The 14,965-nt window shown below is 43.3% G+C and overlaps 1 protein-coding gene across 1 annotated transcript in view; it reads right to left on the reverse strand.

Annotated features, from left to right (window-relative positions):
- The window catches only part of LOC145393722 (uncharacterized), an 848,279-nt gene that overhangs the window by 737,002 nt on the left and 96,312 nt on the right, over positions 1-14,965 (reverse strand). Inside the window, exons 11-12 of the mRNA XM_080267765.1 lie at positions 5,986-6,145; positions 4,074-4,115 (exon numbers count right to left, since the gene is read on the reverse strand). Coding sequence (XP_080123891.1) covers positions 4,074-4,115; positions 5,986-6,145 — 202 coding nt within the window. The remainder of the gene's footprint in view (positions 1-4,073; positions 4,116-5,985; positions 6,146-14,965) is intronic.

Here is a 14,965-nt window from a genome sequence, read left to right on the forward strand (position 1 = left end):
TGGGATTGTAGTATTAAGGGGGGATTTAAATGATCCTGTAGGTGATGCAGCTCAATGATATGAAGGAATACATGGGGGATGTGCATACGGTACAAGAATTGAGGAAGGGGAAAGAATACTCGAGTCTGGGGACGCAATGACCACGATTGTGTGCATTACATATTTTAAGAAAAGAGAGAGTAGGTTGATTACACAAGAGTTCAGGGGAAATAGCAGCCAGATAGACTATTTCCTGGTCAGGAGGGCCGATAGGAGGTTAGTGAGGGATGTTAAAGATATAGGGGGCGAAAAGAGTGTGCAGCAACACAAATTACTGATATGTGACACAGTGCTTAAGTGATGAAAGAGGACCTATGAACCTAGGAAGAAAATATGGAAGCTGAAAAACCAAGCAGTAAGGTATGCCTTCTATGACAAGATGAGGAGAATGGTGGCTGAACAGGGAGATGTTGACAGAAGTGCTAATTAACATTACAGAGCCCTCAAGAACAACCTCTTGAGAGTTACTGATTCAGTATGTGGATGGACAAGAGGCCCAACAAGACATAAAGTTACTTGGTGGTGGGCTGAGGGTGTAGAAGCTGCAGTTAAAGAGAAAAGAAGGATTTTTTGAGAGTGGAAGAAGGAATACTTGGCTGCCAAGCATTGGGCTAGAAAAGAGGATTACAGGGAGAAGCCTGAGTAACACTTGATAACCTACATTGTGTGAAAGGGAAGAATATGGTTTTTAAGGTGGCAAATCAGATGAAGAGGGAGAATATGGATATCACTGGTGAGCAGTGTGTGAAGAATGATGAAAGAAGGGTTGTGGTGAATAGTGGGGATATTAAAGATGCATGGAGAGGGCATTACAGCCTGTTGTTGAATGAGGAGTTTGACTGGGACAGAGAAGGTTTGGAGCCTGCAGATCCAGTGTTTGGCCCATGACCTTTGATTGACGTTGCTACTGTGAGCAGAGCAAGAGGCAGGATGCAGGTGGGGAAGGCTGCAAATGTGTCTGGGTTGACTGCTGAAGTGTTGAAAGCCTCAAGAAATATTCAGGAGATACAGGAGTGAGGTTAGTCACTGACTTGATAAATATGATTATATATGAGTGTGTTGTCCCAGATGACTGGATGAAGAGTGTAATTGTATATGTGTACAAGGGGAAGGGTGATGCCCTAGAAAGAGGAAATTATAGGGCCATAAAGCTTTTAGACCAGGTAATCAAGGTAATGGAGAGAGTTCTAGAAGGTATGATTAGAGAAAGAGTGAATACTGATGAGACACAGTTTGGTTTTATGCCAGGCAATGGGACTACTGATGCCATATTCATTGTGCGACAGTTTCAGGAAAAATATAAAGGAAAGAAAAGGGAACTGTAATTTGTTTTTACTGATTTGGAGAAGGCCTTTGACAAAGTCCATGGAGAGGTGGTGAGGTGGGCAATGAGAAGGCTTGGGATCAAGGAGTGGCTGGTTAGGGTGGTTATGGCTATTTATGTGGGTGCTCACACCCAGGTAAGGGTGAATGGAGACTTGCGTGATGAGTTTTCCGTGAATGTTGGTCAGGGGTCAGTCTTGAGCCCCTTGTTGTTGATCACAGTATTTGAAGCCCTCTCATGTGACTTCAGAAATGGACTCATGTGGGAGATGTTGTTTGCTGATGATTTGGTGTTGGTTGCAGAGAATGAAAAGGAGGCAGAGGAAAGATTTAGGAAGTGGAGAGATGGTAATAGGCAAAAGAGCTTAAGAGTAGATGCAAATAAAACAAAAGTGATGGTATCTAGGGCTGGGGATGGTACTGTCAAAGAAGAGGGAGAGTGGCCATGTGTGATTTGTCACAAAGGCGTGGGAAGTAATTTCATCTTGTGCAGAGTTTGTGATACGTGGGTGCATAAGAGATGTAGTGGTATTAGAGGATGACTGCGAGATATTGCTGATTTCACATGTGTGGTGTGTCAGGGAGGGCACGTGGATATTGCCAGGCGTAAAAGGATTGAACTTGCTGGTGAGTCTCTTGAGTGTGTGGAAAAGTTTTGTTATTTGGGAAACATGTTACAAGCTGGAGGTGGGGCTAGAGTGAGGAGTGGTTGGAAAAGTTCAGGGAGCTGTTGCCTCTCCTGACAATTAGAGGGCTCTGCCTCCGTGCTAAGGGATCTTTGTATGTGGCATGTGTTAGGAGAGTAATGTTGTATGGTAGTGAGACCTGGGCAGAAAAGGAAGAGGATATTCACAGGCTCAAACACACAAAAATGGCAATGATTAAGTGGATGTGCAGTGCATCCTTCAGTGCAAGACCTGGGGGGGGGGGTAGGTTTACGACGGAAGAGTTGAGAGGTAGGATGGGACTGGAGTGTACTGGCGTTGTGATGAGATGAGGTAGATTGAGATGGTTTGGGCATGTGGGGAGATGGGGGATGATAAATGGGTGCAGAAAGTGAGAAATGTTATTGTTTGGGGCAGGGTAGTGACAGGCAGACCGAAAAAGACCTGGGATGGGGTCATTAAGTGTTACCTCAGGGTTAACCCCTTCTTTACTGACCCCTCTCCCAAATGTAAACATTACGTTTACCCCCCATACCGACCTGATAGCTCCCCCTCCCATAGTGTGAGGGGTAGTGTATATTTTTTGCCATGTCGAAACTATTCACTCTTTTTTATTTGTTTGTATACTGATGATCACATAAACCCAGCATGATGTTGGTAATAAAAAAATATTATTAAATAATTATGGTATATAAGTTTATATATCTTATGCTAAAGTACTGTTACCCAGGTAACTACTGTACAAACTAAAATGTCCTGCACAGATGGATGGTTTATTTATTTACCTTGTATGCTAAGCATGAAGTATGTGGACACACGTGATGGTGATGGCGGCCTTGGCCCACTTGTTGCCGAGAGTGCAGCGTCACTAAGCTCGCTACTATTTTCCTCCTCCTTCCTCACTCACATCAACTTCGCTATCATTTTCAGGATCACAGTCATCTACTGACACATCAGACACTGCTGCATCACCATCTGATACATCTAAATAAGTATCCTCATGAGGAATAAACTCGTCAATATCGGAATTTGCCAGAGATGCCATGAGAAAAATATCCTGTACACCCTCTCTCGTGGTCAAGTGCGTGGTAACTGACTCTGTCAGGCAGGCCAAGGGGTGTAAATTTTGCCGTATGTCAGCAGAAAGTATAGTACAATATCTGTAGTATCTATCTATCTATCTATCTATAGCCCGACGCCCTAATCCCGCAAAGGGTGGCCGCAGACAAAACGCCTCCAAGTCACTCTGTCACCCACCATTTGACTCCCCTCCCCCCAACTCACCCCCCCCTCCCTCATATACTTCTCAACTCCATCCCTCCACCTCATCCTCGGTCTACCCCTCCCTCTCCCTCCCTCCACCTCACCTACATACACCCTCTTAGTCAGTCTTTCATTCTCCATCCTCTCCACATGTCCAAACCACCTCAGTGTATTTCTCCTAATCTTTTCAACCACATCCACATCTACCCCACAACGTTCCTTCACTTCTTCATTCGTCAACCTGTCCCTCCATGTCACTCCACATGCTCCTCTCAAGTAACTCATTTCCACTGCTCTCACTCTTGACTTGTTCCCCTCTTGCAAGGTCCATGCCTCGCTTCCATACGTCAGGGTAGGGATCACAATACCATCATGCAGTGACTTCTTAACTTCCATACTCACCTCCCTATTTCTCATCACTGCTTTCAGTGTACCAACAACCTTCCTTCCCTGCTGTACCCTTTCACGTACTTCATCCCCCAAAGTTCCATCCTTACTCATCACACTACCCAAGTACTTGAATGCACTCACATTCTCCATCTGTAGTAGAAATTATAAATAAAATAATGATTGGTCTAAAAGAGGTTACATCACAGATGAGTGAGCAAGCCATTGGTGCCACCGCAACTCAGTCATGACGTATCTTATGATGTCAGAATTCGTCAGAACTTTGTCACAGTCTTTGTCGTCAAAACACAGAGCTGTTGCTAACACAAGGTCCTCAGAAACAGCCTTACCGGGCTACCCTGAGGCCCATAAGTTGCCATTCATTAGAGGGTGTACCAGCATACCACGGTAGCGGTTCCAGTGTCTCACGGGTGTTTCCTGGCGATGTACGGGGGTACATCAAAACACATTTTCGGTAAAGAAGGGGTTAAGGGACTAAATAGGGAAGCTGCCAGAGATCAAGCTGCTTGGAGAGCCGCCATTAGGTGACCAAGGCTGACACATGCAAGCAAGCTGGAGCCTTCACAAATGAAAATGAACAGAACCATCAGCATCATCATCATCATCCGGACCTCCTTTCCCACCCTAGGGTACGGTGAGGAGTAACAACGTCCAGACAGCCAAAATTTGCCCAATTCAATGGGTCACACTTCTATGTTTCCATTCACTCACCATTCAAGCCCTCGAAATCCTGGCTTCATCAGAGGCCAAAAATAATTTCACCATATTCTGTAGCTCCATATATGACTATCTGATGGAGCCAATTCGAACACTGTCACGTTAAAAGGGGGTGCCAAATCCCTGGTTATGCGCTTCTATGCGCAAAATTCATCCATCCAGTTCGATCTCCTGTCAGACCCTTAGCCTCAACAACTTCCATACTTCTCATCCTCTCACACTCATCCACCATATCCCTCCGCCTTCTTCTTGGCCTACATCGCCTCCTCCCTCCTTCAAATTTGATCAGATATACCTTTTTCACTATTCAACTGTCATCCAGTCTCTCCATATGACCAAACCATCTCAGTACACTCTCTTTGATTCTGGTGTCCACAGACTTCCTAACTCCACATCTTTCACATATCACATTATTCCGTATCCTATCCAGTCTCTGTATTTCACATACATTCCTCAGCAGTCCCATCTCCACTGCTTTTACTCTTGACTTTTCATTTGCATGCCACACGATAGTTTCACATCCATATGTTAAAGTTGGCACTAATACTATCATGTAAGGTTCATGCAGCAGCAACACTCAAGCCTCTGTTTCTTAACAAGGCCTTCACAGCACCAGCTACTTTCCTTCCTTGTGTCACTCTACCTTCCATTTCCCCTGCACATTTTCCTCTCTTTTCTATCACTCAACCCAGGTATTTGAACTCTCTAACCAATTCCAGTCTCTCTCCATCCACTGGAACATCACAATGGAAGTCACCTTCTCTCTCAACAACCATGACTTTACTTTTTTCCACATTTACTCTTAAGGCATGACAATCACAGACATCTACAAAAATCTGGATTAGTCTACCAAGTTTTTGTCTGGTATTTGCAAGTAGTACTGCATCATCAGCATGCAACAAATCTGAGATATTCCATCCATCACTATTCATTACCAACACCATCTCTCTCTCCATTACATGTGTTTTTACTTCTCTCATCACCCCATCCATATATATACTGAACAACCACAGGGACATCATGCAGCCTTGTCACATGCCCACACTGATCGTGGAAAATTCACTTAAATGCCCTTCTACCCTTATACATGCCTCACTACCATCATAAAAACTCTTGATGGCACTTAGCAGCTTAACATATACACTGTACATGCTCAAAACCTTCCACAATCCTCTGTCTACTTTGTGGTATGCTTTTTCCAGATCCATAAATGCCATAAACACCTTGTCTTTCTCACACACCTTCTTCACTATCTGTCTCACTGCAAATATTTGATTCACACATCCTCTCCCACTCCCAAAGCCACCTTGTTCGTCACTCACTAGAACTTCTGATATCTCTTTTACTTTCTCTACAATAATTCACCCAAATGTCATCCCTACAACACTCAATAGACTTATGTCATGATAATTCTTGCACTCACTCTGCTCACCTTTATTTTTGTACAGGGGAACAATCACTGCATTTTTCCAGCATGCTGGCACAGTTTTACTCATTCATATATATACTGCATGTATAAGAACATGTATGAAGACAAACAACATGTTAACACAAATAAATACATACTCACAGCACATGAAACCAAAGCCTCCACTGTGGGTTCCTTTACAGAACCCAGGGAAGCAGACCAGCTATGAGAGAACTCAGCTGTGCGTGACGTCATTAGGTGGCACTTAGCAGCAGCAGCAGCAGGGGTACTGGAGTCACGCAGAGCTGCCAGGAACACATCCCTGCCATACATTAGGCAGGCTAATTAACAGTTCTCCATACAGCATAAATGGTAACATAGTTCATGCAACATAAAAAGATGACATACGATGTGATGGAACAAGGAAATAAAAGAAAATGAACAAGAAAGGGAAGAGTCCAAATATGGTAATATTAAGCTCATTAGGTCTGTACAGTTTATATCACCACATAACAGTAGCACTGCAGTAGTAAGTGAATGACTACCACCCTACTGATATTGTTGCTTTTGTGATCACAGACTCGTCTGAACAATGAACCCGGTGGGTTGCATGAAACTGGTCACTTCAGCTGGGTGCTTCCAAAGAACTTTTTGTTGGTGAATTGTTTGCGAGCTGTAGTTTATATTAGTGCTAAAGAGGGACACCTTCACATGGTGGCACAGACATTCTCAAACAGTGGAGCTGTCTGAATACGTAAAGCCCCTCAACTCTTCCCCACTCCCTGAGAGAGGGATGGTGGGCTGCAGTGTCAGCAGCCATTCTACCTGAGTGATACTGCTTCAAGAGTAAGTGCAGCTACAAGCTTGGTAGGCAAGTAACTAGACACAAAACCATTTCCAGTCAGTCAGAGAACACATCCACACACACACAAACACACACACACACACGGAGGTAAACAAGATTGACGACACACATCGGCTGGAAGGCTCCCAAAAATTTGCCATAATTTTAGTATACGGGATAAAATTGTCTCTAAACTGTCTGTGATTGAAGTTAAAGGTGGCGAGGTTCACCTGCATAATGGAAACATTTGGATGCTCTTTGGTGAATGCTTTAGTGAAAGCTCATTGTGGTGAATGCAAAATATGGCAGGCGGGGGAGGCAGAGTGGAGTGACATATGGTTGACAAAAGTGGTGATTTTGAGGGATTTGACCATAAAACTGACAAGCCTGTGCTGATAAAAGTATTAATGATTAGAATTTCAAAGATGGATGCAGTAACTGAGAACATGACAAGTGACTGCTGAAAGACAAAGAAAGGTTAAACATAAGATGAGCAGGAGCTGAGTACCTCCAAGGAGAGAGCCCTCAAGAGGAAAGTAAGTGATTCGGAAGAGGAAAATAAAGAACTGAGAAAGAAATTGGGTGAAACTGACCCTAAAACTGAGAACATATGCACAGCTCTGGAATGAGTGCAAGAACACACAGGATGGGTGGTTAAAGGGAGTGAAGAGATGTCAGAACTGAAAGAGATAATAAAACAGCAAAGAAAACAAAAAATTGCAATAGGTCAACTCTGGAACTGTCTCCCTCCGTTTGTATTTCCTACTTCCTATGATGTCCAGTCTTTCACACGCAGTGTGTCCAGGCATCTCAAAGTGAACGGATCTTAAGTTTGGCTCTCTTTTGTATTGTTTTTGTTTTTTTCTTGGAAGAAGAAGTTTGCAGGCCCCTGGCATTTGGTTCTTTTTTTACTGCATAAAAAAAAAAAAATAAAAAAAAAAAATAAAAAAAAAAAAAGACAAACAGGCATCTCTGAAAGTGAAATGGTGAAGGATCTGCATAAAAAAGAAGGCAACTGTGAGGAACACAGTTGAAAGGAATAGATGTGTTGATTACCTTTGGAGTTGAGGAGAAAGGACATAAATCAAAGCAGGCTATGTAGAACGAAGAGATGACCATGATCAGTGAATTATTTACTAAAAGAAGAAGGAAGAAACTGGGACTGAGATATTGAGGATATAGGAATAGCAGACCTGTATGAAACAGAAGGACCTAATGTTAGGCCCATCCGGGTTAAGTTTATGAATGGATGTGCAGTGTGTCGAGTGCAAGGCCTGGGGGGGGGCTAGGTTTACAATGGAAGGGTTGAGAAGTAGGATGAGACTGGAGTGTACTGGTGTTGTGATGAGGAGAGGTAGACTGAGATGGTTTGAGCACATGGAGAGGATGGGGGATGATAACCCCTAAAGTACTAATTGGATCGATTGATCCTTTTCCAGAATTTGGCTTGATGCCATATAGGATCGATAGAGGAGCCTTTGTAAAAACTGCAGACACTAGGCTTTGGCCCGATTGTGATGTGTATCAATGCAAACAAATGAGAACTGTCCTGCGTAGGGAGGGGGGAAGGATCCGGGCCCCTACCCATGGTGGGTGGGGGGATTCCCCCACCGCCCTCTCACCATCTATACCCCAAACCTTTTGTTCCTTCTCCCCCTCCCTCCCTTGTGACTGGACTCACAGCTCCTCCTGCCAACTCTATAAAGCTGATTTTTCCATGTCACACTCCCCCCACCATCCTCCCTCATTCTCCGCCCTCCACCCCTTCATACTCCCTCCACCTCTAGCTACTTTCCTGCTGTGGCTACATGGTAAACATTTGACATATGAGAATGATATATACATTTTCTGGTGTGTAAAATCAAGATCTTTCATTCTATAATACCAAAATTAATGTTGGCACATTTTTTTTTTTTCTCCCTACTGTATATGCAAGGCTTGCCAGTGTCAATTTTTGATGATTTTTGACAGGCTATACAGTTGCTCAGTAACCAGTTAATCTAGAATGCTCTGGTTTGTGGCATAAGGTGTGTAAATTCAAGCTCTGAACCTTGGGCATAAAACTTTTTACTTCTGTAAGAGCTGAAAAATCGGCTCCATATACAGGTTTTCAGGGAAGTTCGGTCGATCGAATTGCGTATCCTAGGGGACAATTGTGCCCAGAAAATGAGAAGTGTTAACGCTGAGGGTATGGTAGTGAGAGGTAGACCGAAAAAGACCTGGGATGAGGTCAGTGAGTGTGACCTCAGGATTAAGGGACTAAATAGGGATGCTCCAAGAAATTGAGCAGCATGGAGAGCTACCATTATGTGACCATGCCTGATGCATGCAAGCATGTTGGAGCCTTCAAAAACAAAATGACAAAGTGGCAAAAGAAGTGTTGGGAGCAGCACATAAGCTGAATGATGATGAAAACCTGAAAAAAGTAATGATAAGAAAAGGTCTAAATTCTGATGAGAGAACTAATCTGAGAACATTGCTGGAGGAGGCAAAAAAAAACAAAAATGAGGAAAGATTAGATGGACAAAGAGAAGTGTTTTTTTGAGGAGCACAAGAAATGAATCTCAAAAGGTGGTACATAGTATAAAGAAGGACTAATGAGAAAAGTACAAAATGATTTAATAGGCCAAGGTAAAGTTAATGCAAATAAGGAAGTGATTATCATGAAGACTCTGGCTCATAAGATAAAGGTGATGTATACACACGTGGATGGAATGATAACGAAGACATTATAACTTGGTACACTGAAAGCAGTGATGAGAAATAGGGAGGTGAGTATGGAAGTTAAGAAGTCACTGCATGATAGTATTGTGATCCCTACCCTGACGTATGGAAGCGAGGCGTGAACCTTGCAAGAGGGGAACAAGTCAAGAGTGAGAGCAGTGGAAATGAGTTACTTGAGAGGAGCATGTGGAGTGACGTGGAGGGACAGGTTGACGAATGAAGAAGTGAAGGAACGTTGTGGGGTGGATGTGGATGTGGTTGAGAAGATTAGGAGAAATACACTGAGGTGGTTTGGACATGTGGCGAGAATGGAGAATGAAAGACTGACTAAGAGGGTGTATGTAGGTGAGGTGGAAGGAGGGAGAGGGAGGAGTAGACCGAGGATGAGGTGGAGGGATGGAGTTGAGAAGTATATGAGGGAGTGGGGGGTGAGTTGGGGGGAGGGTAGTCAAATGGTGGGTGACAGAGCGACTTGGAGGCTTTTTGTCTGCGGCCACCCTTTGTGGGATTAGGGCGTCGGGCTATAGATAGATAGATAGACAGATAGACTATATAAGGGAAAAGTTGCCAGAATTGGTATGTCTGAGACCAAATTACACAGTGAATTCAATGCAAATGTGCTTGGCTGAAAAAATTATAATGCTGGAGGAAAGACAGAGAAGGAAAGTATGGAGGAGGAGTGATGATTATGACTGATAAAAAGGTAAATGCAAATAGGGTACATTTTGAAAGTACGAAAAATGGAAATACTAGGAGTGGAAATAGTACAAAAACATGGAGAAAAGTTAAACATAGTAGTGATGTACATGCCACCACAAACCAGAGCATGGAATGGGGATGAATATGAACAGTTCAATGGGTGTCTCTGGGTATGCTAAGAAAGATAATCGAGTCAAAAAATAGACTGCAGCAAGTGGGTGATTTTACTTGTAGAGAGGTCGATTGGGAAGGAATTGATGCAAAGAACAATGTGGAATCCTGGAGGTACAGAGTGATGGAGCTGATAATGGAAATATGTTACTCTATCTATCCATCGCCAGACGCCATAATCCTGTAAGAGGTGGCCACAAACAAATTGCCTCCATGTCACCCTGTCCCCCACCATTTCACTGCCTGGCTCCCAGCTCACCCTTTCCCTCTCTCATATACCCCTCCCCTTCATCTCATCCTTGGCCTCCCCCTCCTTCTCCCCCCCTCCACCTCACTTATACACTCTCCTCATCAGTCTCTCACTCTCCATCTTCTCCATATGGCCAAACCACCTCAATGCCTTTCTCCTAACACTTCCTATCACATCCACGTCCAAATCACAACGCTCCTTCACATTCTCATACGTTAGTGTCTCTCCATGTGACTCCACATGCTCCTCTCAAATAACTCATTTCCACTGCTCTCACTCTTGACTTCTGTCCCTCCAACAAGGTCCAAGCCGCACTTCCATATGCTAGAGTTGGTATCACAATACCGTCATGTAATAAGTTTTTCACTTCCATGCCCACTTCCCCATTTCTTATTACTGCTTTCAAGGAACCAGCAACCTTTCTTCCTTGTTGTACCCTTTCAAGCACTTCACTCTCCAAGCTTCCATCCTTACTCATCACACTACCCAAGTACTTAAATGCACTCACATTTTCCATTACCTCCTCATCCAACCTCACTGTACATTTACTGATTTCACTTCTCTCGAAGACCATAACTTTACTCTTCCCTATATTCACCTTTAAATTCCGTTTCTACCACACTCTCCCAAACTCTTCCACCAAGCCTTGCAGCTTCCCTTCGTATTCACTTAACACAGCATCATCTGCAAACAACAGTACAGGGAATTTCCTAACACTGTCTTCTCTCATTAAGGCCACTCCAACATCCGTTGCCCTACCTTCCACCCCTTTTATAACCCCATCCATATACAGACTGAATAACCATGGAGACACGACACATCCCTGTATCAGTCCAACCTTCAAGTAGAAAAATTCACTCAGTTCACTATCCACACAAACTGCAGCCTTAGCACCCTCATACATACTCTTCATGGCATTCAACAACTTCCCATCTACTCCATATATTCTTATACTTTCCACAATCCCTGTCTATCCACACTCTTATATGCTTTCTCCAAATCCATGAAGGCCGCATACAATTTCTTTCCCTTCTCTAGAAACTTTTCCACTAAAGATCTAAAAATGAATATCTGATCTACACAACCTCTTCCTTTCCTAAAACCTCCCTGTTCTTCTCAAACTAATTCCTCTGTTATTTCCCTAACTCTGTCAATAAGCATCCTACAATATACTTTTCCTATTACACTATGAAGACAAATGCCCCTGTGATTACCACATACTTCTTTTTCCCCTTTCCCTTTGTACAGGGGAATAATTATACCTGACTTCCAATCCTCCAGGACTCTACCTTCCTCCCAGGCCAATCTACACATCTTCCACATCCATTCTACTAGTCTCTCCCCCATGCTTCAGCATTTCACCACACACCCCATCAATACCCGGGGCTTTCTCTATTTTAACTTTCTTCATTGCTTCCACACTCTCCATCCCACTGATTTCTTCCTCTCTTCTCACATCCCTCCATCTCCCAGCCATTCCCCGGCGACTTATACTTGCATTACTTTCACTCTCTATGTTTAGCAATTCATTAAAGTGTTCTCTCCACCTGCTCACTTTTTCTCACTTCTCCACTAGTAATCTACCATTGTTATCTTTCACTCCCCAACTAACTTCTTTGGCACCTTGTCTAACTCTCTTTACCTCTTTCCAGAACATTTTCTTACATTCCCTCAACTTTATACTCAAATTCCTTCCAACTTCCTCATCCACTCTCTTCTTACTCTTACTAATCTTTTCACCGCTCTCTTCCTCTCTATATACTGTACAACTCTCTCTTCCATTTCTCAACTTATTCCAAGCCCCTGTTTCTCATCCACTCATTATATGCTTTCTTCTTTTGTGCCACAGCCTCTCTTACCTCTTCATTCCACCATGCTCTTCCTTGCACCCCCTTTCATTTCTCTTCACCCCACACACCACCTCACATGCTGCACAGATTTCTTCTGTGAATATCTTACACACACCTTCCACGTCCCCCATCTGCTCCAATCCATTTTTATCCAATTGCTCCTCCATTTCCCTCTTATATTCTGCCCTTTTTCCATCCTCTTGTAACCTTTCCACCCTCCTTGCATACACTACTTCCTCCTGTCCTTCCCTTCTTCTATTTCACCATTTCGTTTGGACACTGATTCTGACCACCACTTGGTGGTGGTCAGAGAGTCCACTGCCCTAACCTCTATATAATCTTGCATCCATTACACACCTTCTCATCCTGTCATCCGCACATACATAATCAATCATTGCCTTCCGTTCATTCAGTTCACCACCCACCCTTCTCAGCACTCGCCACGTATACCTGTGGGTCATTTTGTGCCTGAAGAAGGTATTGGCTATCATCAACCCCCTCCTGGCACAAATGTCCACTAAAGCACTGCCATTCTCATCCATCTCTGCAGGTACACCCCACCGTCACAGTCCCTACTTTTCCGTTCATATCTCCAACCAAAAACACTCATTCCTTTTAAACTTTTCCATGCACACTTCCACATTTGTCCAGAACTCTTCTCACTCTATTCGCACGATCTTGCATTGGCGCATACACGCACACAATCGCCCACATTTGAAGTCCAAAATTTCAATCTTATCCATGCAATCCTTGAGCTAACTGGTTCATACTCTCTTATATTCTCCTTCCATCTATTACTCACAACAATACACACTTATAAGAGTTTATTTGATGACAATACAAAAGTTATGAAACATATTAAAGGAGTAAATTATTGAAAGGAATTGCAAAAAGATATAAACTCTACAAGTGAAGTCAAACGTGCAGAATGGAATTCAACACTAATAAATGTCATGTCTTGGAAATGGAAGTCAGTGATATGTAACCAAGGTATGTGTTCAAGATGGGAGATGAAATAATAAGGAAGGCAAAAAAAGAGTAGGACCTTGGTGTGACTATACAGGATAACCTTTCGCCAGAGAAATATATCAACTGGATTACTGGAGGAACTTATGGACTACTGACCAACATGGGAGTGGCATTAATTATTTGGATGAAAAGATACTGAGAGAGCTAATAATGACCATGATAAAGTGATGGTTACTGAGACAAGGTTACTCCCAATGTGATGTTACAGTGAATGGGGAATGACTGGAATTGGTGAGAGTTCAAATACCTGGATAGAGTGACAGAAAAGAGTGGAAAATGTGCAAAAGAAGTGGAAAGCAGAGTGACACAAGGAAGGAAAGTAGCTGGTGCAATGAAGGCCTTGATAAGAAACAGAGGCTTAAGTGATGCCACTGCATGAGGCTTACATGAAGGAGTGTTAGTGCCAACCTTAACATATGAATGTGAGACTTTGGTGTGGCATGAAAATGACAAGTCAGGAGTGAAAGCAGTGGAGACGGGACTGCTGAGGAATGTATGTGGAGTACAGAGAGTGAATAGGATACGAAATAATGTGATTCGTGAAAGATGCAGAGTGAGGAAGTCTGTGGACGCCAGAATCGAAGAGAGTGAACTGAGATGGTATGGTCATGTGGAGAGACTGGATGACAGTAGAGTGGTGAAAAATGTATATCTGAGTAACTTTGAAGGAGGAGGTGAGGCAGGCCAAGGAGAAGGTGGATATGGTGGATGAATGTGTGAGGAAGAGAAGTATGGAAGTCGGTGTGGCTTGGGGACTGACAAGAGATCGAGCTGGCTGGATGAATATTGTGAGGAGAAGCACAGGATCCGGGATTTGGCACCCTCTTGACCTGACAGTGTCCTGATTGACTTTATTGGATATGTTTATGTGAAGCTCCAGAATGTGCTGAATATTTCTGGCATATCAGATACAGCCAGGATTCCAGGGATTGAATGGTGAGTGAATGGAAGTGTGGCCCATTGGACTGGACCAATCTGGGCTGTCTGGATGCTGCTGCTCCTCACTCTGCCCTACGGTGGGAAAGGTGGTCCGGATGATGATGAATGATGATGATAATGATAAAATTTAGACTGGAATACACAGCAGTGATATGGTCACCACACTTGAGAAAGCATGCCAGTAAACGAGAAAGAATACAGAGGAGAGCCACAAACTGATGCCAACTTTGAGGGAGTTGTCTTATGAGGAGAGATTAGAAAAGCTGAAATTGCCAACCGTGTGAGAGAAAAGAGAGAGGGGAGATTTGACTGCAATGGCCAGAGACGTGAGAGGAATAGAATGTGTAGACAGAGAGGACCTCTTTGTGAATGATGATGGAAGAACACATGAATTCAAGATGAAGAAGAGTCGATGCCTCAGCGATGTAAATAAACTTAGTTTTCCAAACAGAACTACAGACACCTGAAATAATTTTGATGGCAAGGTGGTGAAAGCAGAGAGCAACCATGAGTTTAAATCTAGATTGGATAATAAATATTTGTAGAAATGCGGATGGAACACAACGAGCTTAACTAAAATCCTGCATAACACAATAAGGTAATTACACACACACACACACATACACACACACAGAA

Source organism: Coenobita brevimanus, chromosome 25 (genome assembly GCF_032717465.1).
Source record: "Coenobita brevimanus isolate Jiangsu-jjx chromosome 25, ASM3271746v2, whole genome shotgun sequence".
NCBI lineage: Eukaryota > Metazoa > Arthropoda > Malacostraca > Decapoda > Coenobitidae > Coenobita > Coenobita brevimanus.